Source organism: Salarias fasciatus, chromosome 12 (assembly GCF_902148845.1).
Source record: "Salarias fasciatus chromosome 12, fSalaFa1.1, whole genome shotgun sequence".
Classification (NCBI taxonomy): Eukaryota; Metazoa; Chordata; class Actinopteri; order Blenniiformes; family Blenniidae; genus Salarias; species Salarias fasciatus.
In genome coordinates this window covers 11910287-11935583 of record NC_043756.1, presented here as the reverse complement: position 1 = coordinate 11935583, position 25297 = coordinate 11910287, and the positions used below count along the sequence as shown (strand labels likewise).

At 42.1% G+C, this 25297-nt stretch overlaps 2 protein-coding genes across 2 annotated transcripts in view; one reads left to right on the top strand and one right to left on the bottom strand.

Annotated features, from left to right (window-relative positions):
- The window catches only part of LOC115397725 (versican core protein-like), a 58871-nt gene extending 51204 nt beyond the window's left edge, over positions 1 to 7667 (top strand). Inside the window, exons 6-12 of the mRNA XM_030104169.1 lie at positions 925 to 1038; positions 1173 to 1286; positions 2726 to 2884; positions 3101 to 3183; positions 5385 to 5529; positions 5627 to 5809; positions 5898 to 7667. Of these exons, the coding sequence (XP_029960029.1) occupies positions 925 to 1038; positions 1173 to 1286; positions 2726 to 2884; positions 3101 to 3183; positions 5385 to 5529; positions 5627 to 5809; positions 5898 to 6055 (956 nt within the window). The 3' untranslated portion in view covers positions 6056 to 7667. The remainder of the gene's footprint in view (positions 1 to 924; positions 1039 to 1172; positions 1287 to 2725; positions 2885 to 3100; positions 3184 to 5384; positions 5530 to 5626; positions 5810 to 5897) is intronic.
- A 3669-nt stretch (positions 7668 to 11336) lies between these two features.
- On the bottom strand, positions 11337 to 18859 carry hapln1a (hyaluronan and proteoglycan link protein 1a). The gene is made up of 4 exons (XM_030105440.1): positions 18573 to 18859; positions 13615 to 13947; positions 13164 to 13466; positions 11337 to 13064 (listed from the first exon to the last, which is right to left on the bottom strand). The coding sequence occupies exons 1-4, from the start codon at positions 18661 to 18663 to the stop codon at positions 12775 to 12777; spliced, it is 1017 nt and encodes a 338-aa protein (XP_029961300.1). The 5' UTR covers positions 18664 to 18859; the 3' UTR covers positions 11337 to 12774.
- Between the last annotated feature and the right edge of the window lie 6438 nt (positions 18860 to 25297).

The window sequence follows — 25297 nt, the reverse complement described above, 5'->3', positions numbered from 1 at the left end:
CAACCGAGTTGAATCCATTCCTTATAACAGGGAACAAACAACAGCAAGAGAAGACGGAGTACTCATTACTACAACACTTGCTGTTTCTCAAACATCAGAGAGCTCACCTCTTGACCCAGTGAGCAGCTCTGTGAGTATTTCAGGAGAAAAAGTAACCAGCTCGCCAGCAGTAGCAGCAGCTATCACTGTCATTGCATCAACTCCCATCAGTGCACAATCATCCAGTAGTTCTGAGAGGGATTCAGAGAGCAGCAGCAGCTCAGATGAGAGCATGATCACCACGAGCATTCCTGACGATGACGAGGGCAGTGTCGCCGTGGTTCTGCCCGCCACAACTAAATCACCTGCTGTCCCCAGCACAAGAGTTCAAGCTGAAGCTGTCAGTTATGAAAGCGCATCTGTCAGCTCTGACGTGGCATCTAGAGAGTTGACTACGAAGACTGACAGTACAGCTCAACACCCTTTGTCCCTTGATGAAATCCAAACTGTATTCAAGGAGAATGCTACAGCAACTTCAGAAGGAGAGGTTGTTGGGATTGGTACCACCTCTGGAAACAAGGTAAAAATCGATACGGATGTCTCTTATCAAACTCAAACGCCGTTTAAATCCACAACAAAGTCATCAGCTGATGTGCAAAGCCAGCTAGCTTCAGTTGCATCCGCAACCACCCCACCGTCATCTTTACCTGAATATGATGACAAACTGGACATTGACTCAACGGTACAGTCTTCACTCATCGAAGGACACCCACCAGTCAATGAGGCTACGACCACCGTACCAAATCCAAGTGGTGAACTGGGACACACTGTTGTTGGCGAGACTGTGGAAATTCCTGGTGAGTTTCTTTCACTATCTTTGATTTAAATTCAATTTTTCGGCATGATAAACATTTCTATTTACCCTTTATTCTTCTTTCTTTAAAGGACTGCATTCATGTACAGAAAACATTTGTCAGAATGGAGGTTCTTGCTACAAGAGTGGGAGCGTCTATTCGTGTAACTGTGCTCCAGGTTATACAGGGCACCGATGTGAAACAGGTATTTCTCTATACTCTCAGTCCCCTAATTTACAAACTAGAAGAATTCAAAAATTTCTATGAACACTCCTTAATATAACAATGATTAGAAGTTGCTGTATTCCCTGTTGTTGATTCTCTCTGTTTTCTCTGAAGATATTGACGAGTGCCAGTCAAACCCTTGCCGCAACGGTGGTACATGTGTCGATGGGCTGGCCTCCTTCAAATGTGTTTGCCTCCCAAGTTACTCCGGGCTGTATTGTGAAGAAGGTATTCATGATATGCTAATGATATTTAACATAATTGTTCTTTTATGTGATTCATTTAGGTGTCGAATGTAATCACTAACTCCAGCCCCTGGGAGTAAAACACAAAGACTTATTCATTCAAATTCATTCAAAGACGTGATACATTTTTGAAATTTGCAGTGACATGATGTGACAGAGGTTCAGCCAGTCTGTCTGTGTGTAGCTGAGCATTGTCTCAGGTTTCTCACAGGAATTAGCTGAGTCATAAACACTACCCCATCTCATCACTGCAATTACTTTGAACAGTTTCTTTTTTAGTGCTGCCTGAAGGTCCATCATGTCTGATAGTGCTCAGGATAATTCAAACTCCCTTGAGCTCCTTTAGAGTTTCCACAAGCTTCAGACACAAAGGCAGCTGGTACATCGTCTCCTCTCTTTATTTTCCACATTACTGCTTTCATTTCAAGCCGGGGTCACCGCCGGTGTGCCAGACCTCATGGGACTTATGGATATTTCCCTCTAGGAAAGACTTGCAAAGATAATAAATTGCATTACTTGAGTTACTTCTGAAATTTAAAGAGTATTTACATATAATTTTTTTATAATATGGAAGGATTTATTCCTAAGTTATTGATTTCACAGTCTTACTAAACCAGGGATTCATACATCTTTAGCTGATTTTTGTTGACCAGTGTCTACACCCTAAATTTTGTCTGATCACTCATCAGGGAATTCCACCCATCATGTGTGCTCAGACACAGCTGCTATCTGAGCTGGTTTTTCCAAACGAGAGGAGAGAGAGAGAGAGAGAGGAGAGAGAGAGAGAGGAGAGAGAGAGAGAGAGAGAGAGAGAGGAGAGAGAGAGGAGACGAGAGAGAGAGAGAGAGAGAGAGAGCATATCTGAGAACAACCTCAAGAATCTGAGCATGAACTTAGGCATGGCAGGGTGGGACAAGTTGACCTAAAACACAAATACAGCAGACTACATTGCTGGACTAGATTTTAAAAGTTTCTGTTTTTCTGGCTCCCCCTAAAAAATGTCCTTTCTCAAGTTTTATACAGTTAACATATTAGTTTATAATTTGTCATTTTAATCTAGTACTTGTTTTTATTAAAATTCTGAGTGAAGTATCACCTGCTTTAGCTGTTATTCAAACCTTTGACTCACTATTGAGGTCAAACTGTTTTTGTTCTTGCTGGAAACCAATCCATCACATTGATTATTTTTTTTATCTTACTTGAACAACAGAGATGAATATGTGCGAGCAGTACAGCAGATTCATTAGATCAGATGATGCCCAGATATGTTAAGGTGATGAGACAGACTGTTGCCTGAATGTCAACTAAAGATCAAGTTTGGATTTTTATTAGGTGAAATCAAAATTAAATAATTAAAGATTTTCATGTTGCTTTTGTGCTTCACATGTGTGTTTACTGAAATCTCTCTGTATTTTCCATCAGATACAGAAATTTGTGAATACGGCTGGCATAAGTTCCAGGGTCACTGCTACAAGTACTTCCCCCAGAGGAGAAACTGGGACACAGCGGAGAGAGAGTGTCGCATTCAAGGAGCTCATCTCACCAGCATCTTGTCCCACGAGGAGCAGCTCTTTGTCAACCGTGAGTTGAACTTTGCTAGTCCTAAGAAATTTATTGCACATGATAAGCCTGAAGTGGTTATCTGAAAAAGCCACATTAAAATCACACAATGAAGTCAGGAAAAGCTTCAACAGGCCACTGATGTCACTCTGTTTGTCTTGAACGTTGTTTGGCTGAATTGTCCTTAAAAGGTCATATTGCAAACCTTTATCTGCACCGTTCTGCCCTGCATGGCAGGTCTTGGACAGGACTACCAGTGGATCGGCCTGAATGATAAGATGTTTGACAGTGACTTCCGCTGGACTGATGGCAGCACTATGGTAAGATCGCTTGCTTTCTCACATATTTTTGTCTCAACTAACATGGCACAGAGGAGAGTGTAAATATTTGGAAGCGATGTAGGAAACAGATTCAGTCATCTCGGGAGAGCTGTTGTTTTAAAGGAAGCGTGATGACTTTTTCTCATGACGTACCCACCTCGGCCTCATATCGCTACACCCTGGTGACGGCGCTGGTAATTAATAACAGGATGTAGAAGACACTGTGACTCACCACTGGAAACCTATAGCTGCAGCAACAATCCAAAGTGTATAAAACAATATGGGAAAAGTCCATACTGCACGGAAAGGCTGTGTTGATGAAACAGCATAGAGGTACGTGTATGCAGGAGAGGCGCTGAGGATGCTTCACACTTGACAGACAAGCGGTTAATTCCAAAGTGCTTCCGTGTCGTATGGAAGGACGTCCTCACTTCAAAGGTGATTCTCTGGGAAGTGAGAGAGGGATTACACATAAAGATGGCCTGGGGGATTAAAGATAAGCACAGGCCTCCTGTGGGACCCTGGCTCAGTTGAGAGATTGGGGGGAGGTGACGAGGGTGTCAGTGACGCAGTGGGGAAGGGGAGAGTTTGCAGCCGGAGACAGGTATGGTCACCGTTTATCCCCCACACTCATGAGGAGAGCCTGGCAGCAGGCAGCAGGCGGCGAGCAGCCACCCGGGGGCAGGGCCACCAAACAGGCAGCCACACAGATGGACAGCACCTGTGTTCAGCTGCAGAAGAAGAAAAAATAACTGACCAGGGGGTCTGAGTGGGTGGTCATCTCCAGGGGATTTCAATATAATAAATAAGACTACCTTTAAACAGCTGAGACCTATTAAAATTTGAAGAAGTGGGATGATTTTTTAAAAAAATATATTAGCAGGATTGCGCAGAAATACATGAGTTGTAATGTCTTTGGATGTGTGTTTAGGTGGGTGATCAAAGTTTGTTTGATTATTCTGAAGAGGATGCAGGCCTGCAGAGCATTTGATGGGTCAGCCATTTGTTAAGCGGAGTGAGCAGAGCAGGAAGCTGGTGTATGTTTGTTAACCATAATGACAGAGGAGCTCAGCCGTGGGGCACGACTGGAGGAGTGGGGGTGGGGTGGGGTGGGGTGGGGTGGGGGGGGGGGGGCACAGCTTTGAAGAAACTGTTTGAACCTAGAATGTGTTGACAGGCGGCAGGTAGCATCAGCTCAAACCCAAATACCCCACAGCATTTCAGCTGTGTGTACACTGCAAATAAGTAAGTGCATACACACGTGTACAAATGTATCATGTGCACAATTAGGCAAAATGTAATTACAGATTTACAGATTGAATGATCACAAAACCAATTTAGTCCTTAAATCACTAAATGTGCAACATTGGTTCTAATTCTAACTATATGTGAAACTGTACATTACCCTTCTTTTTACAAGGTCTGCCAAGGTGCAGTTAATATGAGTTGATGTTTACTCTTGGCAAGATGCTATTACTCCCTCTAGTGGACATACTGCAAAACTACAGCAATGAAACTATTTTCTCAAGCGTTTTCTCCCTCTGTTTCTGTCAGGCACGTCATGGACACTATCGAAATGCCCTTAAAGAGGTTTAAAAAAGAAAAAGAAAAAAAAGAAAAAAATTGTATTACATGGAATATGTCATAATTAAAAAAAAAAAATCCCTCAAAAAGTAATTTAAAAGTTTGAAGAAAAATGCTCCATTACTACCTCAATATTAATAAACGTATTAGTAAACGTAATATTCATTTAAGCTAGAAGAGAAGGTAGGAGCATCACACCTTAAAATAAAAATAAAAATGTGTGAATGGAAAGGAGAAAAAAAAAACATCCAGGAAGTCACTGCCTCATCAGTTCTCGTCTGTTTTACTTTTGCACAGACTGTCTGATTGAGCTCTCATCAGAGACTGATTCAATCTTAACTTGGAAGAGACACATAAAATGATTTATAGACAATTCCTCATCTTTCTTTTTCGTGCATGCCTTTGCACGCTACACTATAAACTACGGTATACATTTCTGCCTTATTAGGGAAGCAAAAATGTAAGTAGACAGAATGTTCTCCATGTAGTAACTTTGAGGATAGAATTTCACATTGTTGGCAAGTTTAATAAATTGCATTAACAGTTAAAGGAAAATCCCTCTAAAAATGCAGAAACCATCTTCACAACTTACCCCTTTTCTTCTGCTCTACTTTTAGCAATATGAAAACTGGAGGCCAAACCAGCCCGACAGTTTCTTTTCCTCTGGTGAGGATTGTGTTGTGATGATATGGCATGAGGACGGCCAGTGGAATGATGTTCCCTGCAACTACCACCTCACCTACACCTGCAAGAAGGGCACAGGTACAAAGAAACAAAACACACACAATTTCTCCTCTCTTTATTCTGTGAAAAAACAAAGCATTTCTTATTTGGGTGTTTCGTCTCTTCCGTTCCTCAGTGGCCTGCAATCAACCTCCGTTGGTGGAAAACGCCCGCACCTTCGGTGTGAAGCGTGAGAGGTATGAGATCAACTCCCTGGTGAGATATCAGTGCCGCACGGGCTTCATTCAGCGGCACATCCCAACTATCCGTTGCCGTGGGGACGGACGATGGGACGTACCGAAAATCAGCTGCATGAATCGTAAGTCCAGCGAGTGAAGCTCTCAGGTGTAACATCCACTCTTTGTGTCGCTCGCCATGATTGATCTTTGTTTTCTTTCTGCTGACAGCTTCGAGTTATCAGAGGACTTTTTTCAGAAAGCATCAACACAATAGTCTCTACAGCATCAACAACTTCAGAAAATGGCCAGACGAGGCCTTCCGTTTTCAGCATCAGCGTTATCGGGGAAGGAGAGACAGGACTGAACACAGGCGGAGAAGACAGTGATCGACAAACGATACGGCAGAGTTTTACTGACACGAGCGCAGATGCATTAATACTTCTGTGGAATAAGGAGGAAAAGCTCACTAAAAATACATCACAAGAGGACAACCTGCAGTTGTTCTTACATTTTGGATGACAGTGGAATCTGATGAAGTGCCTTGCAGATGACATGTTGATGCATGACCATCCTCATCATGAGGTATCTTTTCTTTATTTTTTTATTTTGATTTTTGTTTAACAATAAAACTGGAAAAGCAAAAGCATTCTTATTTTTCAGACTGCAAAAGCTTTTTACTTTATCATTTTATCAAATCGTGTGTTCATGACTGTTTTCTAATGCCTTTCTACACCGACTGTGCTTTTTGAAATCAGTGTTCCTCATTCATAAAGTGAAAGCGGTTGTGAAATATAGTGATTATATGTTTTAGAAAGGAATTCCCTAAATATTTTGTCATTTGGTGTAAAGTGTGCATCAACCCTTTATCCGGCACGTGACCTCATCTGATCTCCTCCTATTTTATTTGTCTTTGAGGTACTGACAGTCATAGAATATATAAAATTCTAGATTTTTTTTTTACAATTTTAAGTTTCCAAATTGAGTAAAATGACAACAATCTTCTCTCTTTCTTCTTTTTAACCATGTTTAGTCTCTGATCTCAGTTTGGTTTGACAGAACACAAACAGGTAATCTTGCCATTTTGTAGTTTACAGATTGTACCTTACTGTACTTTGAACAGAGGCATAAACCTTTGTTAAACATATCTCTCCAGTCTTCAATCCCTGTCAACAGAAGCACAAATCACACTCAGAGACATGATTTCACAGTTCTTCCAGCAGTAGTTGTTTGGATTACAGATCAGCAAATCCCCTAATTCTGCAAATTGCTCAGTAATCAGTTGAATACCTTCTTTGTGCTGGCAGCTTTCAAACTACCAAATCACCACCTTTCATTCTTTCCCGCCTCCAATGGATGTACTCGGTGTCAATTATGATGTTTATAGAGAGATTTCTGGAGAGGGGATCTTTAAAATGTTATTGATATTTTTGTATGCTACAATTTAATATGAAAAGTTGCTCTCTAAGTACTTATCGACAAAGCATTTATCCACTGATGGAAATGGATGTCCATCAGCTTTTGTAAAGTGAAAGAAGGAAAGTGTGGCTCGAGCCGTCTGTATTTTCTGCTCTGGTATTTTCAGTGCTTCTTTCACAGTTAGACGTGACAGCATGTTTACAAAATCTGTAATGCTGGGTTTTAATGACACACCGAGGAGTCTCGCTCTCACCTCTTTTTCTCGATCTTTGGCTTCATGTATGAACAAATGCCTTTCCTTACTGAACTTTTCTGTTGTGGTGGTCAGTTCAAAACAGCCATTGAGAGAATGTATTTTGTGAAACACTCAGAAAAAAACTTGAACTGAACAGCTGTTGAGGCACAGATGCGTATAATTTATTTTCACGCTGCTCTTGATCTTGTTTCATACAGGCATGTGAAACATGATGCTGTCACTTGGCCCAGCAGTGCGTAACACACACACACACCACACACACACACACACACACACACACACACACACACACACACACACAAACACACACACACACACACACACATTACATCACATAGAAGTCACTGAGCAATATGGCCAATTTACACATCTTTTTGGATATTTAGTGCCAACGGTGGGAGAAATAAAAGAAGACAGACAGTCACATCAGCAATAATCTGCAATAATGTTTTTTTTTAACACAATATCAAAGCATGTGGATGGGTTTGTGTTTCTCTGGCATTTCTTTCATAGAGAAATATGATGTCTGCCTGTGAATGTTTGTATATGTTTTAGCCTTACTGTGCACATAATACCATTTTATATTTATAACAGTTTTTTTTTTCTTTTTTTTTCTTTTTTAATTTTACAATGTGAATGTCTGGGATGTTTGTGAATTTTCTAGAAATAGACTGAAATAATTTTCTGCTTTGTTTCACCAAATCACCAAAGAAAATGAAATAAATGATTATTATATACTGACACAGTTTCTCTTGTATGTCTTCAGTGTTTGAGGGTTGGCCAAGTTCTCCTCTGTTTATGTCAATTCGTGCCAGATGTTGTGGTTTCCTCTCAGACTTCAAAGACATGAGGATATGAGAGGGTTGAAATGTCTCTCTTATTTTTTTCAATATATACTGTATGTTTGGAAAAAAAATCCTTCAGGTCCCAAATAAGAATTATATAAAGATTACTGAGAATTATTGTTCGTCTTATGTTGATGCAAATTTGATGTGATTTAAGCAGTGAGGGGATTTCACCACCAGGCAGTGCTGTTAGACTGAGTCATAAAACTAAGTGTGCTGGTTTATTTCCTTCCGTATAGCGCCCACAAAACTCAGAGAGGCGGAACATAATGTGAAGGATTAACACTTTGTGAGAATCGCCCCCTGGAGAGCATCATGCCAATGTCAAAGTATTGCAATGACTTGCACGTACACCAAACCCCTAAAAAAAAAAAAAAAAAATCAGACATGCCTAACAAGACACATTCAGGGGAGACAGATAGGAAGTGGTGTGAATTGCAGCAAACATATGGAGCAAAAACTGGATTAACTAGAACTAATGCTACATAACTGTGGACTTGCATAAGTATGCAGCTCTATACTGTATCTCCTCAGTAAATTGCATGACTTGGGGGTGCTTCTCTTCAATGCCACACATCACCTGTGTGTACATGGAGTGTGCATAAATGAAGCAGATGCATTCCCCCGGTGTAAAAATGCAAACCTTTTCAGCACATTACCCTTCAGTACTATTCCCAGAGTAGCTCCTCATGCAGCAGTCACTCAAAGTTCACACTGACACTGCGTAATCGGTATGAAGTACCATTACCTGGGTAATGGCATCAAGCGGTAATCATTGTGTAAGTTTCTGTGGTTTTCACCGCGACTGCCCACTCTGTCATTAGAGAGGACTTGGCTTGTGATTAAAGGCTGCTCCTGTTTGCCCCCGCAAGAGTCGGAAACCTGCAATCTTTCCTCATGAAGTGCAGATGTCTCACGGCAGATCAGTGGAAAAACCTGGACCCCTTTGGTTCGAGTCTCACTGGGATTTTACAGGATTTCTAGGTTTGTTTTAAAAAGGAAGTGCACCTTGGCTCCTACTGGCATTTTGGGGTCAACAAGACTCTGTGTAATCCCATTCAAAGTGTCTGTCATTATCTAGTAAGCATTTAATATGAGCCAGTGAAAGCATATAAACCAGCCTGTTGCAATCTTTATTTTATTATTATACGTAGTTACTTCTCCTGTGCTCACATAGAGTATTGTTCTTTTTAATGTTATCGTTCATTATTAATGTGTGGTATATTTTCAACTGAAACCACAGAAATCCACTGCACATACTTCCAGCAAGGGCCGTGCAGATTTCAGCAGTCATGCAGAACTTGACATAGCACCTGTTTCTCGTAAGAAACATATATAAACGAATGACAACGAGAGGAAGTAGCGAGGGAACAGCTGAGATACATCAGCATTCAGACAGCTCTTATGAAGATACCAGGGCATTGGTATCAGGCCGGATGCAGCACAGGTGCTGTGGATACAGACTCATGTTAATTTTTACTCAGACATTTTCCACAATGCTGTCAGGAGGACTGAGTTATTTCAGGATTTATGAGGAGCTTCTCCTGCAGTAAAATGAGGGGTAAAACAGAGACAAGATACTCACCAAACACAGATCCAGGCCTCGAGATCAATAAACGATACTCAAAGTATTGTTAGATTTCAATGTATTCAAAGTATACCTCCTCTTGACACATATAGTTCAGTCAAAAATAAAATAATATCCTAAAAATAGACATAAATTCAGGCCGGCTTGTTCTTTTGGTCATGACCCAAAGCTCATGACCATAGGTGAGGGTGGGGATGTAGATTGACCAGTAAATCGAGAGCTTCGCCTTCTGGCTCAGCTCCTTATTTACCACAACGAACCAATACAGCGACCGCATCACTGCAGACGCTGCACCGATCCGCCTGTCAATCCATCCGTCCCCCACTCGTGAACAAGACCCCAAGATACTTAAACTCCTCCACTTGAGCCAGAGTCTCTCCACCGACCTGAAGAGGACAGACCGCCATTGTGAGGACCATGGCCTCGGATTTGGAGGTGCTGATCCTCATCCTCGCCGTTTCACACTTGGCTGTAAACCACCCGAGTGCATGCTGTAGGTCCAGGTTCGATGGAGCCAACAAGACACCATCATCTGCAAAAAGCAAAAATGAAATCCTGTGGTCCCCAAACCGAACCCCATCCGGCCCCTGGCTGCACTTAGAAATTCTGTGAACCACAGTCTTAGTTAGTATTTCATCTGCATGAGTAGATGGACAATACCAGCGTCGGCCTCCAGAGTCACATGAGTCCATATTCTCCTGGGGCCTGGTAGCTTTATCACCTGTAATAATAATCCAACTTTGTCATCTGTCCATATGAACGTCGCTGTACTCGCCATTTAAAATGTTTAAAGTGTTATTGTTCCCAGTGCATGTGTGTGTGTTTATGTGTGGTTTCATTACAAAAACAAACAACAGCGCCAACTTGTGGCCTGGCATAGCAGCATTGTTTTCAGAGTTTCTGCCATTTTTACATCAAAGGATGTTATTTACAAAAAATTGCAGTGTAAATGCAAAACTTTTCTGAAACAAAAATGCAAAAATAATGTCTTTTCACTTGAAATGTTAAGCATTATCTCTCAACCAAAACGCCATGTTGCATGTTGCGAGTATTTTCTGCCTATAACACAACCTATTGAATAGTGTCTCACCTCTAGGGTTATTGAAATAAATGAGTACACTTGTTTTCTACACATGACTGGGGAATTGTCTTCTTATCTTTTGTTTCTTTGAACTGCTGTGTCTGGACCTTTTTTTTTTTTTTTTTTAACCATTGCATACGTTCACATTTGTGTGGGATTCGCCAGCTGTATCCACCTAAAACTGACCCCATTCCCATGGATTCCCACAAGCCTCTCAAAGGTTGTGATGCTGTTCTCTTTGTCTAACTTAGTGGTGGGCTGGCAGCCTGGCAATGAATGAAAAATGAAGAGCGTAATCCTAAGTCCTCTTACAGACATGGGTTTACGCCAGATACGTGGCCCCTGCTTTGGCAGCTTCAACAATGCTGTCTAAATCTGTGTTTAAACTTCCCGATCGCCTCACGATGCACAGTGATCCTGCATCAGCGGAAATTGAATGCTGATGAAAAAAGAAAGAAAGGAACACTTTCACACAAAAGACTGATTTTAAAGTTTTGTTCTTTATTCCAAACTGCTTTTTTTTAAAGGTACATGACGATAAGATACAAAAATACCTCCATCTTTTTTCATGCACAAGTGTGTGAAAATACACAAGTTTGAAAGGCAAATTTTGAAAAAGGTTTTGCTTTTACGAGTAATGCGTCACTGTATTATCACATGTATTCTGCAGTAAGTACCACATCAGTGCCCAGGGTTAGATACAGTTAACAGAAAAAAAAAGCAAAATCTTGAAAATCATAAAGTTTTAAACTATGTGCTCGCCAGGTCATGCAGTCACAGTCCAGCTACTATTAAATGATATAGAATTAATCTGTTTCTGAGTGAAAGTGGTCATCGGCATGAACCAGGTCAACAAAACCCAACAAAACAGAAAAAAAAAAAATGTTGAGTGAGATTGTTGTGTTGTGATTATTTTCTTAGGGAATTGAGAAAACTGTCAGAGAATCAGTAAGTTTTTTCTACCCATGCTAAGGAGAATATCTGGACTCCTTCACTGTGATCCTGCTGGTATGAACCAGTTTTTGTTGGACTGCATGCATAGGGCAGAATATGCTCTTTTTATTTTTGAAGGATGCAGCAAACATTACAATATATCATTGAACCATCATTAAAAAATAAAAATATTTTGTTACAATAGTAAAAAAAAAAAAAAAAAAAAAAAAAAAAAAGCATCTTTTAAGGTTATAATAGTAAAAATGTCTCTCAGAATGTAATTGAGAGTAAATCTAATAAGAGCTTTTGATGCAGAAAAGGTCACAGACTAAAACATTAACAATAATTTTCTTGGCACTTAATTTGATCACAGCTCGTGCATTTAAAGAACCTTTCTGCAGTTTCAGAGGTCAAAAAAGAGATTCGACTCTGCTTAGAGAAGGATCCAATTGAAGACTTACTGCAGGATAACATGTAGAAATGCATAGCTCGACGGTGGTGGTAATGCTGTAATCATTTTCTGTCACTGATGTCGTACTTGATAAAATAAAATCTCACATTGTTCTGTTGTAGAAACATTTTAAAGCAGCACATATCATCTGCACATGAGCAGAATTGCTCTAAATCTTGAACTTCACACATTTATTCATTTAGTGGAAGACAAAACAAACTTAGATGTTGACCATTAAGTTCTTGTCTCTGTCACATCGGTCAAACTTAACATAACACTGTTGCCCTTTACCCAGCAGCCTACGTAAAATCAAAGAATGCACAGCGGGAGGAAAACTTAATGGTTACAAAACATTTTGCCATTTATTGCTTAAGGGTGTAAGATGTGCAGTATTTGTTTTAGCGTTATCACAGCTTTAGGAGAGTTTTGAGTTCATGCTAGGTAAGATCCAAAGCTTATCTGCTTCATTGTTGCTATTACTGGTCGTTGTTGATGCTCTTTGGTGGTTATGGCTTCACGGTTTCTATCTACTCGCTCACTGGTCAGCTTTGTAACAGTAGACGCCGTAAGATTTCTGCTGCTTGTCCGGGAATCCGATGAAGCGCACTGCGGCTTCCGTGGGGCTGCAGTTCTTGCGGGGCCTGGTGATGGGGTAGCGGACGCTTCCGTCGGCCAACCAGCCGGCATCGCAGCGGTCGTAGCCGTTGAGCTTCCAGGCAGCGTACATCTGGCCGACCTTGGCGATCTCCGCACCGTCATCCAAACACGCCTGAACGGCCTCGTCGAAGGTCAGGCTGAGAGGCTGGACCAGCCAGTACACACGTCCTGACGGAGCAGAATACCAGACAGGTGATCAGGATAAAAGCTTCGCGGTAGATTCGTCAAGTGAGCTCAACACGACTTGAAGGAATCTTAAAATCTCACCCTTGAGTTCAGCAGTGTAGCAGAAGACGTCGTAGCTGCCTCTCTGCCTGTCTCTGCGTCCGTAGGTCCTCACACCGGGTCCACTGCTGGTGCCACCGCAGGGCTCCCGGGGTTTGGTGATGGGGTACTGCACTGTGCTATCATTGAGCCACCCGGCATTGCACCAGTCCAGACCCCCCTTCCAGGCCTCAAAGAGCTGATCGAAGGTGGCGACCACGGAACCCTGGTCCTGGCAGGCCTGCACGGCCTCATCGTAGTTCAGTCTGTAGCGGCCCGTACTGGGAGAGTACGGGAATACAACCCCTGGATGAAACAGACAAGATTAAATTTAAAAAACATCTGTTTAGACCTGATCCAATTCCTGTAGAGACAGTTATCAAATTAAAGGGATTTGTGGGAAGTGCCAAGTTCTGCAAAACTCTGATTCAAAATAAAGAAATAAAGGAGCTACCTTTGTTGGCACTTTGTACTTCCAAGGTGATTTCTTGAATCGTGTCTTCGACTCCATTCACAATCTCGCAGCGGTATTTTCCGCTATCGTTTTCAGAAACATCAGTGATGAGGATGGAGCCATCTTCGGTCTCATCGTTCTCCATAAAGACCCGATTTTCAAAGCTTCCGTAGGTCTTCTTGTGGAATCCCATTGAAACCAGCACATCTTCATTCAGGTCTTCATCGTCCGCCACTTTGGTCCATTTCACCCGGACGCCCAAAGCGATGCCATCGGAGTGTGGCAGCCTGCAGGGCAGGGTGACGTTGGCACCCGGTTCAGCAAAGACATGGACTGAAAAAGAAAAAGAAAAACATGACATGAGTCTAACGTTGCAGCTTTGTCGCTTATGGTACTTACACTTGGAACATTTTACGGTGCTTATATAACACAGATCTGCTTTTATACACTAACTAAAGAATCCAGGACTGCTTGCTGTATTTTGTGCTTGGCATCCAACTGCTGCAGCAAAACCATTGGAGAAACACTATAAAAGGAGAAAAGACTCAGATGATCTCTTGCCAAGTCCCCCACACCTTTATCAGCTTTGACATTTTGCACTTTTTGTCATGTTTTGGCTTGTGCATAATGTATATATTAAGCTCATACGCTATATATGTATATGCAACATAATGCATGAGAATTTCCTTACATAAAGAAAAAATACTGTTTGGTTAATTAAATATAGTACTGGGCACCAGCCAGTCGCCAATCATTTTTCCTGCTGCTGCCAGTCCAGCCACTCATAAACCCTTGGTTCCTTGGAATACTTTTTCTTTCATCCACTGCATCTGATTTTATTTAATAACTAAGGCACCGAAGGAATAACAGAGAAAAAAAGGAGCAGAAAACAAAGTAAAAAAAAAAAAATGCTGGGTTTTTTGCTTTTTTGTATTTGCACTCCTTGTCTACTCGACAGCTGAAAACCGCAGGTTTCAGCTTCTCACCGCGGGTTCTCATCATTTCCATGACCTCTATGTTAAGACCCCACAGGACTTGCTTGGTTAAGAAGACCCCACCCTGCAAGGGGCTGCCATTTCCAGGCAATAATAGGCACCAGATGAATAGATGTACAGGACCTCTGACCCCGCTCTATAGCCAACTCTCTCATGCGCCCCACCCTCCTCTCCCAACACCCCAACCTCAACAAGCCTTGATGAGTGGAGAGGCAGTGCACACAACACACTATTTAATCTGGAAACGATTGAATGAAATAAATCAGCTGGTCGAATCCAAGTTTAGGGCTTGAGAGTCCCCTGAGCGTCTGGTATTCCCCTAAAAAAAACCTTTGAGCTGCTCTGCGTTTTATTTATGTTCTTCCCACTTACTCAGTATAGATGATCTGTGTGTAAACCGGTCCGTCTCTGATTTCTGACAGCGCACGCCGCATTTTTGCTGAGGCGCCTCGCTCGGAGCAGGCACACTGGAGCCATTACTGGAATACTGTGTCATAGGCCTCGACAAACGATTCCCACATGAATGAGACAGGAAATAAAAGAGCTACTGGCTGGCTGCCTTCTGCAGTGATCACCCCATATCTTTCTAACAAGACACGCGCGCACACACACACGCACACATGCACGCAAAGAGGAGTGACAGCAAATTCACTTCTAATCAAACCATTACCTAAACTGTTCCAAGCCTCCAGTCCAACCACGATAAGCGTGTGCACGTGCGCGTACATGTTTGTGTGGGTGGACCTCTTTCACGGGCACACAGATCATTAGTATTGACTGCTCCTGCACAAGAATTTAATTAGCCGAAGCACTGCTAACTGGCTTAATCTACCCTTCAGTCCCACCTTATGCTACTCCATACTTAACTTTTTCACTTCTTCAGTAAGGCTGTGCAACTCATAACAGCAAGACGCCACACCCAGCAACGTCACTCACGTTTGACTCAAGTGACCGGCTCGCCGCCAGCTGTTTTATTCGCCGGGAAACACCCTCTAGCCGCGGCTAATTATTAATGTCTTTCCATAATCGGTGGAGCTTAAACGCAGACTGGACAAGAATCCCCTTTGCTTATTTTGTCACTGAGAAGTGACTCACAGCTTCTCCACGCCTCGTAAATTCGATGCAAGTGTTGCAGCTGCCATGAAGCGGGACTGAAACCTGAATGACTCACTGGCAAAGGTAACACTAACATCTAAAAAATTCCTCATTTATATATTTTACTGAGGAGATGATTGTAAAGCCTTTTTTTAAAAAAAGAAAATAAAGTTCTGCACAAAAATGAGCACTAGGCTCTGTATATGTGGGCTGTAATCCTGAAATGTGAAACGAAAGCAGGGGATTGATTAAACGCCACAGCTCCGGTGTCAATGTGTGACAAGAGCTTAGAATAATTTACTGTGCACAAACTAACACAATACCATGCAGGGTTAAATCAAAAGATCTCTGTCTCTCAGGTGTATATGGTCTGCTGCGGCCTTGAAGAGAATGACTTGAGAGACAGCGGCAGCAGCAGACAGTCAGACAGGCATGTTGTAAGTAATTCCACACTCTTTCCTGCTCCTGCAGTTACCGGCAGGCACATGTCCCACAGGAGAATGTGGCCCCGGCCATGAGGGGCACACAGCACTCATAAAGCAACAGCCTGTTTTGTGAACTTTTTTTTTTTTTTTTTTCAGGAAGAAAAGGAAGCCTTTCTTTCCTTTGACACACCTCGAAACACATGTGATCCTCTGAGGTGAGAGATGGGGCCAAATTGTCACATTCAGCAGAAATATGGGAGGACAAATAATACTGAATGGTTCCCATTTGAAAATGTTGACAAGAGTGTGGCTGGGAATGAAAACACACCAAAGAACTAAATGAACATGTGTGTATGACAATAAAAAAAAAGCTTGGCAGCTGCAGCCAGGGCCTACTGCCATTTTATTACCAAGCACAATTCTCTCTCACTCTGTAAAAGGTTGTATTTGCAAATGATTGGAACCATCTGCTTCTTTGCAGCATCAAACAGTAAATTAACAACAACACTGCAGCAATCCAGGTCTGCTCAGTGCAACAGATATTTTCAAAATACAAGAGTCTAATTAGGCTGTAACACTTTGAAGCCTAATTTATTCTTTAAGTAATTGAATTCCTAAATTCATTGGGCTAAATCCTCTCTTCCAGGCAGAAACTGGAAATCTCTTATCGGTAGTCTGCATGTTTATGTTGGAGCACGCACCAAGTGCCACGCCCTCTGACTGAGGAGTGATGCGCAGGATGAGGAGCCAAAGCATCCCACAGCTTTGTTCTCCTTTGCTTATGGCCCACTTGTGTCAATATGGAGGAAGACTTAACAAGCACAGCTGGGACAAACACAGCCGGCCAACTCCTACACACTAATCCCAATAAGCTCCTTCCTGCATTTCGCCCTGCAGAACCAGCTTGAAAGCGTGCATGTGATTTGCATGTGGGAGTGTGTGCATGGGAGTGAGCACAAGGGTATACAGTAAAATAGTTGTTAAAATTCAGGCTTCGTCACATGAATGCAATTGCAGCAGGCATGTCTCCATCAGCGTCTCGTCTCCCAGCCTAAACACATTTGCCGCTCTGCCCCGGAGCCTCAGTCCATTTCCAGCCAGGCCCCCTTTTCCCACCCAGCCTTGGCAAGCGGGCCAAGCCTCAGTAACTAACAACCACAGTAAGCATTACACTTAACAGACTATTACCTCACAGGGAAAGACAGAGTCATTTGGCTTCTGTTCAGCATGGGGCTCTATACGTTTGGCCGTGGGTCATTAATCTTAACTTCGCTGTTGTCAGGCTGCCTGCTACCATGGCCAATTTCCTCAAGCTTCCAGCGCCAGAGTGAGTCAGTAGGTAGAAGGACAGGCGACGCCCAAAGCCCACACAGAGAACGCGCTGGTCATATGATAAATATGATACGCTATATGAAACAATGACTGAACTGACCGGAGCTGAGAAAAAAGCTTTTATATAAAGCAGACAGTGAGGTCATTTATAAACACTGAAGTATGCGGACACATGCGCTCTCACACCGCTGACTTCACCGGTCTGTGGCAGAGATGTCAATGTTTGGATAAAACCGCACAATCTCCTTCCAGAAAGCAGGACCTCTCCCAGTGGATGAGCCAATCCCTCTGCTGCTGGAAGAAAGGGAGCTCAGACATCCCTAATTAGAAATCTACTGAGTCAGCTTGGAGGGCTGCTGAAAGCATATTAAATATCACTCAATGCATATAACATGAGAGCTTCTTGGACTCCCCTCTTTTGTTTTATGACACCACTATAGCAAGTATTCTTCGGCTCAGAGTTGCAGCAACTCAACCATCTCACCGTGCCATCCTGCAGGCAGGTGTGAATTTCAAATTATAACAGTGTCATGATGGAGTCCATGTCCTTTCCAATGAGCAATATTTCTAGGTTTTCACACTCTGTCTGCAGCAGGAAGTGACAGAAAGCATTATTGCAAAGGGAAAAAAAGATTGGATAAAACAGTGAGAAATTCCTGGCTGTTAACGCATTGTAATACAAATTTGCCTCTAAAAAAAACGGGACAGCCACTAAGTCACTTGTGACCCATTTTAAGAGCCCGGCCAGTGGTTTTAGTAGTGTGGTCATCATTCAGAGCGCCTCTGTCAATGACAGGGTCATTTATTTACCGGCCAATCCATGCTGTGGTGCTCTGCATGCAGCAAGTCAATGAGCTGCTGGTGAGCCACACTGTGCCTGTGTGTGTTACCCCAGAGACGAGTCTTTTACCCGCTGCTACAATGACCCTGTTGTTGCGCGAGCATGTGCTGTGGTGCAGCTTCACTCAGGTCTCCATCACAGCTCATCCTCCTGCTCTTCTCTTCACATGCACATTGATACAAATCCATTCATTGAAGAGATATTAACAAACACAAACATTGACCAACATATTTAAATACAGAAAGAAATTATATATGAGATCAGTCTTACCTGAAACTTGCATTGGAGGGGGCGTTACTTGACTGTAGGAACTGCCTGCCAGTGTCAGGGCGATTATTGTAATGCAAAGCAGACTCACCATTTTTTCTCTCTTTTTTTTTACTCAAAGGGCCCTTTTCAAAGGAAATATATATAACTTAATAATAAAATCAAATGCACTAAACTATCTAGGTGGTAAATAGCTAAAGTAAGCTGAACAGTTATCTTTTATTCTTATTTTGCTGGCTGTCCCCCTTTCTGTTTGTCTTTGAGTAGCAGCCGCCTGTGGTGCTACTGGAAAGTTTGGGCTCCTCAGAGGTCCAGACAAGTGCCTTTTATTGTAACCAAGCATGGCTTAGACCACTCCTCCTCCCATCAGCCCATCACCATGCATAGCTCTATACCGGCACCCCTTTGCCACTTTGAATTATGAAAAATCCCTCCTCTCCTTTGGGAGAAGGGGATGAGCAAACTCTACCATGTTAAACTTGCAAATGATTATTCAAAGGGAAAGGCGAAATGGATAAAAGTGAAAAACTATTAATGATGTGTAAAATGCAATATTATTATAGTGAAAAAAAGGTATTACATCATTAATTTAAAAAAAAATCTTAATCTTCATTGCTGATAGTGAAAAACAAATAAAAACCTAGATAATAAAATAGAAGCACTCCTTTCCATCTTTACTATTACATGACTTACAGCTGAGATGTGTTTCAACACCATCAGCCCTAAAACATTCTGCTTTTACTTGATTCTCTCTTCTTTAAGCTCAAATTAACTGAATGCTTCAATAAACCGTCCTGAAGTAAATGAACTGTTTGAAAGTACACTGCGCTTTACAAATTAATTTGGATGAAAACAGACAGTTGTGAAAACCTAATAAACTTGGACTTGATGTAATTCCATTAAATGTAAAAAGGTTGTAAAAATGTGATCCACACCAAACATTTGCCTCAGAGTCATTCTTTTGTCTTGAGCTTCTTCCCGTTTTAAAGTCATGATGTTCTCTTCTCTTTCCTTTTATTGTCCCCCCGTAGCATGTATTCTTCTTTTGGTATATACAGCTGTAATTAAGGAAGTAAGAGCCCGAGTCAGCGACTCCCCACCCTCCCCACAGCTGTAAAATGTGTGAGCATGCTTCCCTCGGTCTCCTCTGATGCTGCTGTGGAAGAAATGGAGGTTCAGAGAGGCGAAGCCGAGAAGCCCGAGGCGAGTAAAACATGAATTTGCAACCAGCGAGGAGCAGAGAGGACCTGTGTGGTCCCTCCAAAATGTTTTCTCAGGCGTTTCGATCATGTTTGAAAGATGGCAAGGCTGGGAATCGAGCAACATGTGGCAGATGCTCCTCTGGACCGCTCCATCACTGGAGTTATTACAGCTGGGACAATCCAAACTGTTTTCATTTTCCGCCTCTTCCTTTCTTTTTTTCTTCCCCAGCTGTCAATCCTTCAGCCATGCAGAGATGACAGCAGACTGTCCAAGGCAATCCTTTGTTGTATATTCCAGTCATCTATAGGTCCGGGTTTATTTGGATCCTCCAATCCAAGTTAGGGGCAAAAAAAAAAGCAGGGGCCCATATAAGGTGCTGTTACATAAGATCGCCACAGGCACTGAACACTGGATGAAATTATAATCATACATGAACCCAATGCGGCGGCACTGCAACGGTTTTCATGCTGTGAGCTCCAGACTGGAGCTGCAATCACCTATTTCACCTACCAGGTTATGTAGGCCACTCTGAGGATATCAAAGCCAGCGCAGGCTGCAGCGACTTTACCGCTGATGGAGAGATAACTGTTTAAGTGAGCATTTCCCTTCCTCCCAGCGACCAGTCATTTAGAGGCACACAATAGTCTGGAAAACATGTGTGAGCAAACTCAACTGGCTAATGTTACAGCTTTCTCCCTCAGACCGGCCTGACAAAAGAATTAAAAGGTGAATGTTTAGCAGGACAACTGGGAGCATGTATACAGGATACAGTTAGATCAATAGGAAGTGTAACTCAGCCCTACACTCTTTAAAGATCCATCAGCATGTAGCTGTTATGAAACATGGTTAGTCAGCATGATTGCATTTGAAAGAGCTTGGCAGTACATGTAAGAACAACGATTTGACTCTGGATTTAGAGAAGCTGTATGGAACGCAGCCTCTCTGGGACTTTTAGCTCAACACAAAACTCCTGTGTAATCGTTCTGAAGAAACTGTGAGAAGAGCAGTTACATAATTGCTGTAATCGCCAGACACATGAAGAGAAGCATACTGTACAACTGCACAGGGAAGGAATGATTATTGAATAATAAAATGTCATCTTGTTCATCATCGGCGGAACAGAAAGTCCCAGTTGAAGCTGATCGGGTACAGATTTGAGAAAGACATCGGAAGATGGAGAGATGGATGTATTTTTCTCCGCCTTGTTTTTATGTTCTACTCTGGAGGCACCACAGCTTACATCTGCACGTCCGGCTCGTTGACAGGAATCATGGGACTGCAGCAGATTTATGCAGTGGAGAAGTTCATATTTAATGATTTGCCCAGAAGTACACCTGTTGACAAACTCCGACTCTGAAACTCAAAGTCCAGTCATAAACGCTTCTTTCTGTATTTATTTCACTTTTCAATCCAAACAACTGTTTAATTTCGAAATCAGCACTGTAAAATGTTGCCATTAGTCAAATATAACATGACAGAGACAAGAAATATCTTTGAAAAAAGGTGATGTTGCTGCTGCTCCCAGACAGACCCATAAGCTCTCACATGTACATCTACATCTGTATGTGTGCGCTCATTTGAGCGCTGGGAGGATTTAGAGCCCTGGCCGGGGACTTCTACATGGCTCTGCTGTGTCAGATCAAGTCTCAGGGCCATGAGCACATTCACAGCTGGCTCTCTGCAGGCTCCGTTCCCAGCCTTTGGCCAGGCCTCAGAAAATCCTTGTTAACATATAGCAGCTCCATGGTTTCAAGCCACTAAAAGCATCAGAGAGCAGAGGGGTGTGTAGCGTCCAAAAGATGACCGTCAGGACCCTTGGGAGTTTCTTATGTAAACCGTCCCAGAACGCTGAATAGGATGAAGTCGAAGATGAACAAGAACGGGCTACCCCGTGTAAAACGTGCACATAAACCACGGCCAAACATGTGGTTGTAATTATCTGTACCAGTACCACACGTGATTAGGATTGGAAACATTTCCAGAGGTGACGTGGGGATGATGCACAGCTTCGCTGTTGGAAAAGAAACAATGAAGAGAGAAGGGCTGGGACTTTAAAAGACCTGGGTGGGACGAGAAAAGCAAATGTGCTGAATGGATACATACGCGAGCAGAGCTGCTTTGACGCCACACAGCTGGTGTGTCATAGTCTCATCGCTTTCATATCAAGGAAGATCAGGGAGGAACAGAAACAGTATTTTTCATTGTGCGTCTTGTAATGGATGGTTTCTGTCAACAGATCTTGATTAGAAGGGGGCTCCAGCCACACACGGCGGCCTTCACTCGGTTTCTCCAGCTGTTGCATGCAACCATCTGTATACAAGAGTGGCCAAGCTGGTGGAGGCCGGCCCACAGCAGAACTGCGCCTGGATGCAGGGATATGTCATTCATTAGTTGGCTTCGGTGCAAAAACATACAAAAACGCGATGACGCCGTTAAGTAACCCACGAGGTTCAAATGAGTCCTCAGAGCCAAGCGAGGATAGAATGATTAAAAGCTACTTGAATTTCATTTGGCATTCATTTGATTTGATGTAGGATGGATGTCTGGTGGCAAATTGCTGCTTTCACAGATGCACAAATGTCTGTAATACTGTGGCTGCCTGTTTATCAAATTTGTCTGCAGCATCTCATTAGACACCTGGTTATTACCAATTATTTGGCTACAGATAAGTTTACTTACACATTTGCAGCTTTGTTGGATTTTTTCTTTTGGTATATACAGGATATATTGGCATATGGCATTTATCAAGTAACTTGAATAACCTTTTTAATTGTAATTTACTTTAACTTAGATTAAAAAGAAATAGCTTTGCACTTAGATGCTTACATATTTCAGAGTTAATAAATGCCTTAACCCACAGTATTAACATCACATTCAACCTCTAATGTGAAATGAACAGGAAAATTGCATCAACCTCAAATTAACCTTGTGTGTGTAAATATGCTCCAAAGAAATCAGAGTACAGATTCAGTAAAGAATCACTTTTCACAACTCAGTGATTATATTTATTTCACCCTTTCAAGTCCAAACACTACAGTCTAGGTTCAGATTAATGTTAATTACACTGAAAAAAAAAAGAAAACTCTGCAGAAAAGATCATGAATCTGACCTGCAACACAGCAGCAGGCTTCATTAGGGGAAAAAAACAAATTAGTCAAAAAAAAAAGATCTATGTGCTGTTAATGCTCTTCAATGCTGAATCAACTCTCCATTTGAAATCATTAAGGTTTATACCTCACAGTCTCCGTATTATATCTGCCTCCAGACCCACCGAAGTGTCAGCTACATCAATACAAAACACAAATACTCTGGTATGTATGAATATATCTCTTACAGAACATCTCAAATGGTTTTGCATCCTGGGGAAATTGTTTGCGTGTTCGCATCGTGCTGTCACAAACAGACATTTGTTTCTGCTTCATTTTCTATTCACTTGTTTTCCCGTCTCCATCTGATGGCTGGCCTTGTTTCTGCATTTAGCTGCCAAGCTCTCACTGGGGGGCACGTGGGTGTGAGGCCTCACATTAGCTGCAGCTGCAAAGGACTGTGGGAGAACTGCTCTCGCAACACAATCTGAGCAATCACGCCACTTATGTCAACTCGCAACATTAAATCATGCAGTCACTGGTGGCCGTTCACCATTGGGTGCTTGGATATTGGCAGTTGGATTTTATAGTCAGAAAATGCAGCTATGTCCTTCCAAGTGAGCCGATAAAATAATTTCATCGTATCAATATGGACGACGATATAGAAAACACATAACACGGTAAAAAAAAAAAAAAAAAAAAAAAAAAAAAAAAACATTAGAAAATGGAACATCTATGGAGCTGCAGAAATGGGCTGAGAAATTAATTAGTTTCATTTCTTTGATAAAAGAAGTTTTCTTAACACGTCATCTGTTGTAAAAACTTCAAATGTGAGCGTGTGTGTCGCTAACCTGTGATCCAAACTGTTGGCACACACCAACGCAGACAAACTGTAAGTGAAAGAGAATTCACGCTGGACGCAGCTCTTTAGGACGTGACTAAGAGCAGCGTAAAAACGTGAGTCATACCTTGCAAAACAAATGGCCCATGGTCCTGAGTGCAGGGTGAGGTATGACTGGAAGTCGCTCCTGGTGCTCATGTGAACCGTGTTTGAGGTGAGCTAATCGAGTCTGGGTTGCCATAACATGGCGAGCAACATCTGGAGACGGAACATCAGGCTATTTAAACTTTTTACTCACGCATTGTACATCTTTCAAGCGGCCACCCTTTCCTTACCTTTGTCCTCACCTTGTTTTTGGATTCTGTGCACATGATACCAGTGCCACTGAAGAAAGGAGTTCTTTATCCATTGATGTTTGTTTATTTCACAAAGCTCAAATGATGCCTATTTCGCACTGCTGCTGCTCAAAGCAAGAGAAGCAGTATAGTTGGTGTGAAGCTACTTTTTGATTTTCTGTTTCATATTTACCTTTGAGGATTCACTTCCAGTCCATAAAAGCTTGGCTTGAGAGCAGTGATTCACTGTGTAATACATGGAGACGGGAGGTTATCCTGCTGCCGCCAAACAAGTGGATTTGATTACAGGCCCATTGTCGCCGCCATTTGAAGTGACTGGGAAAAAGGGGACAATCTGAAAATTGGCACAGAATCAGAAGACGTATGTAGTGCAAGTATAATAATCAAGATTTTATTTCAAAAACATTCAGTCACAGAGCATTGTCATTTTGTGGTGTTTGGTGTTTCTGTGGCCAAAGAAAATCCCATGTCCTCTCCGTGATGTGGGCGCTTGAAGCTCTTCTGCCTGTGACACATCTGGCTTTTATACCTACTGGGTGCCCGCACCAACCAAAGATCAACAAGTTAGCACTGGTTTACATGTTACCACCAGCAGAACAAAGTCCAGACAGCCTTGTTTGTAGGTAGATTGTCCAATGCAAAATAAATAAATAAATAAATGTCATTACCGCTTGCACAGCAACCTCTTTGATATGGGTACATCTGAGCAGGGAAAATGAGAGCTTTTAGAAACACGGAATGACACTTGTGCGCTATGGTTGCAGTCAATGATTTTTCTGCACGTTAATCTGCAAATAGATCAACAACAGTAAAAAATGGTGGATTCCAAAGTGAATTCAACAGGCCTTCTTCACATTTAAAGAGGCCTAAATGACGTTGGCATGGCTTTAGAACTCTGATCCATGGTCGCCCTGGACAGTCTGTTTCTACATGGATATTCACAATGTTCACAGACACAGGTTGTTACACTTACAGGACTGAGCCAAACAGGAAGCTCACACAATAAATGCATTGCGAATCAGGTACATTTTTAACAGAAAAATGTATTTGTTAAAAAAGGATTGTAATTCACCCAAGTGCTGCAACATTATGTCAGGCACAAAAGCACCAGGAAAAACCTCAAAAGTTTTTATGTATACCAAATCATATCATTATCACAATACGCTGCAGTATTATAGCATTCAAACGTTCACGGTGTTTTCATTCAGCCTTTATTCACAAATTCACCTATAAAGAACAGTA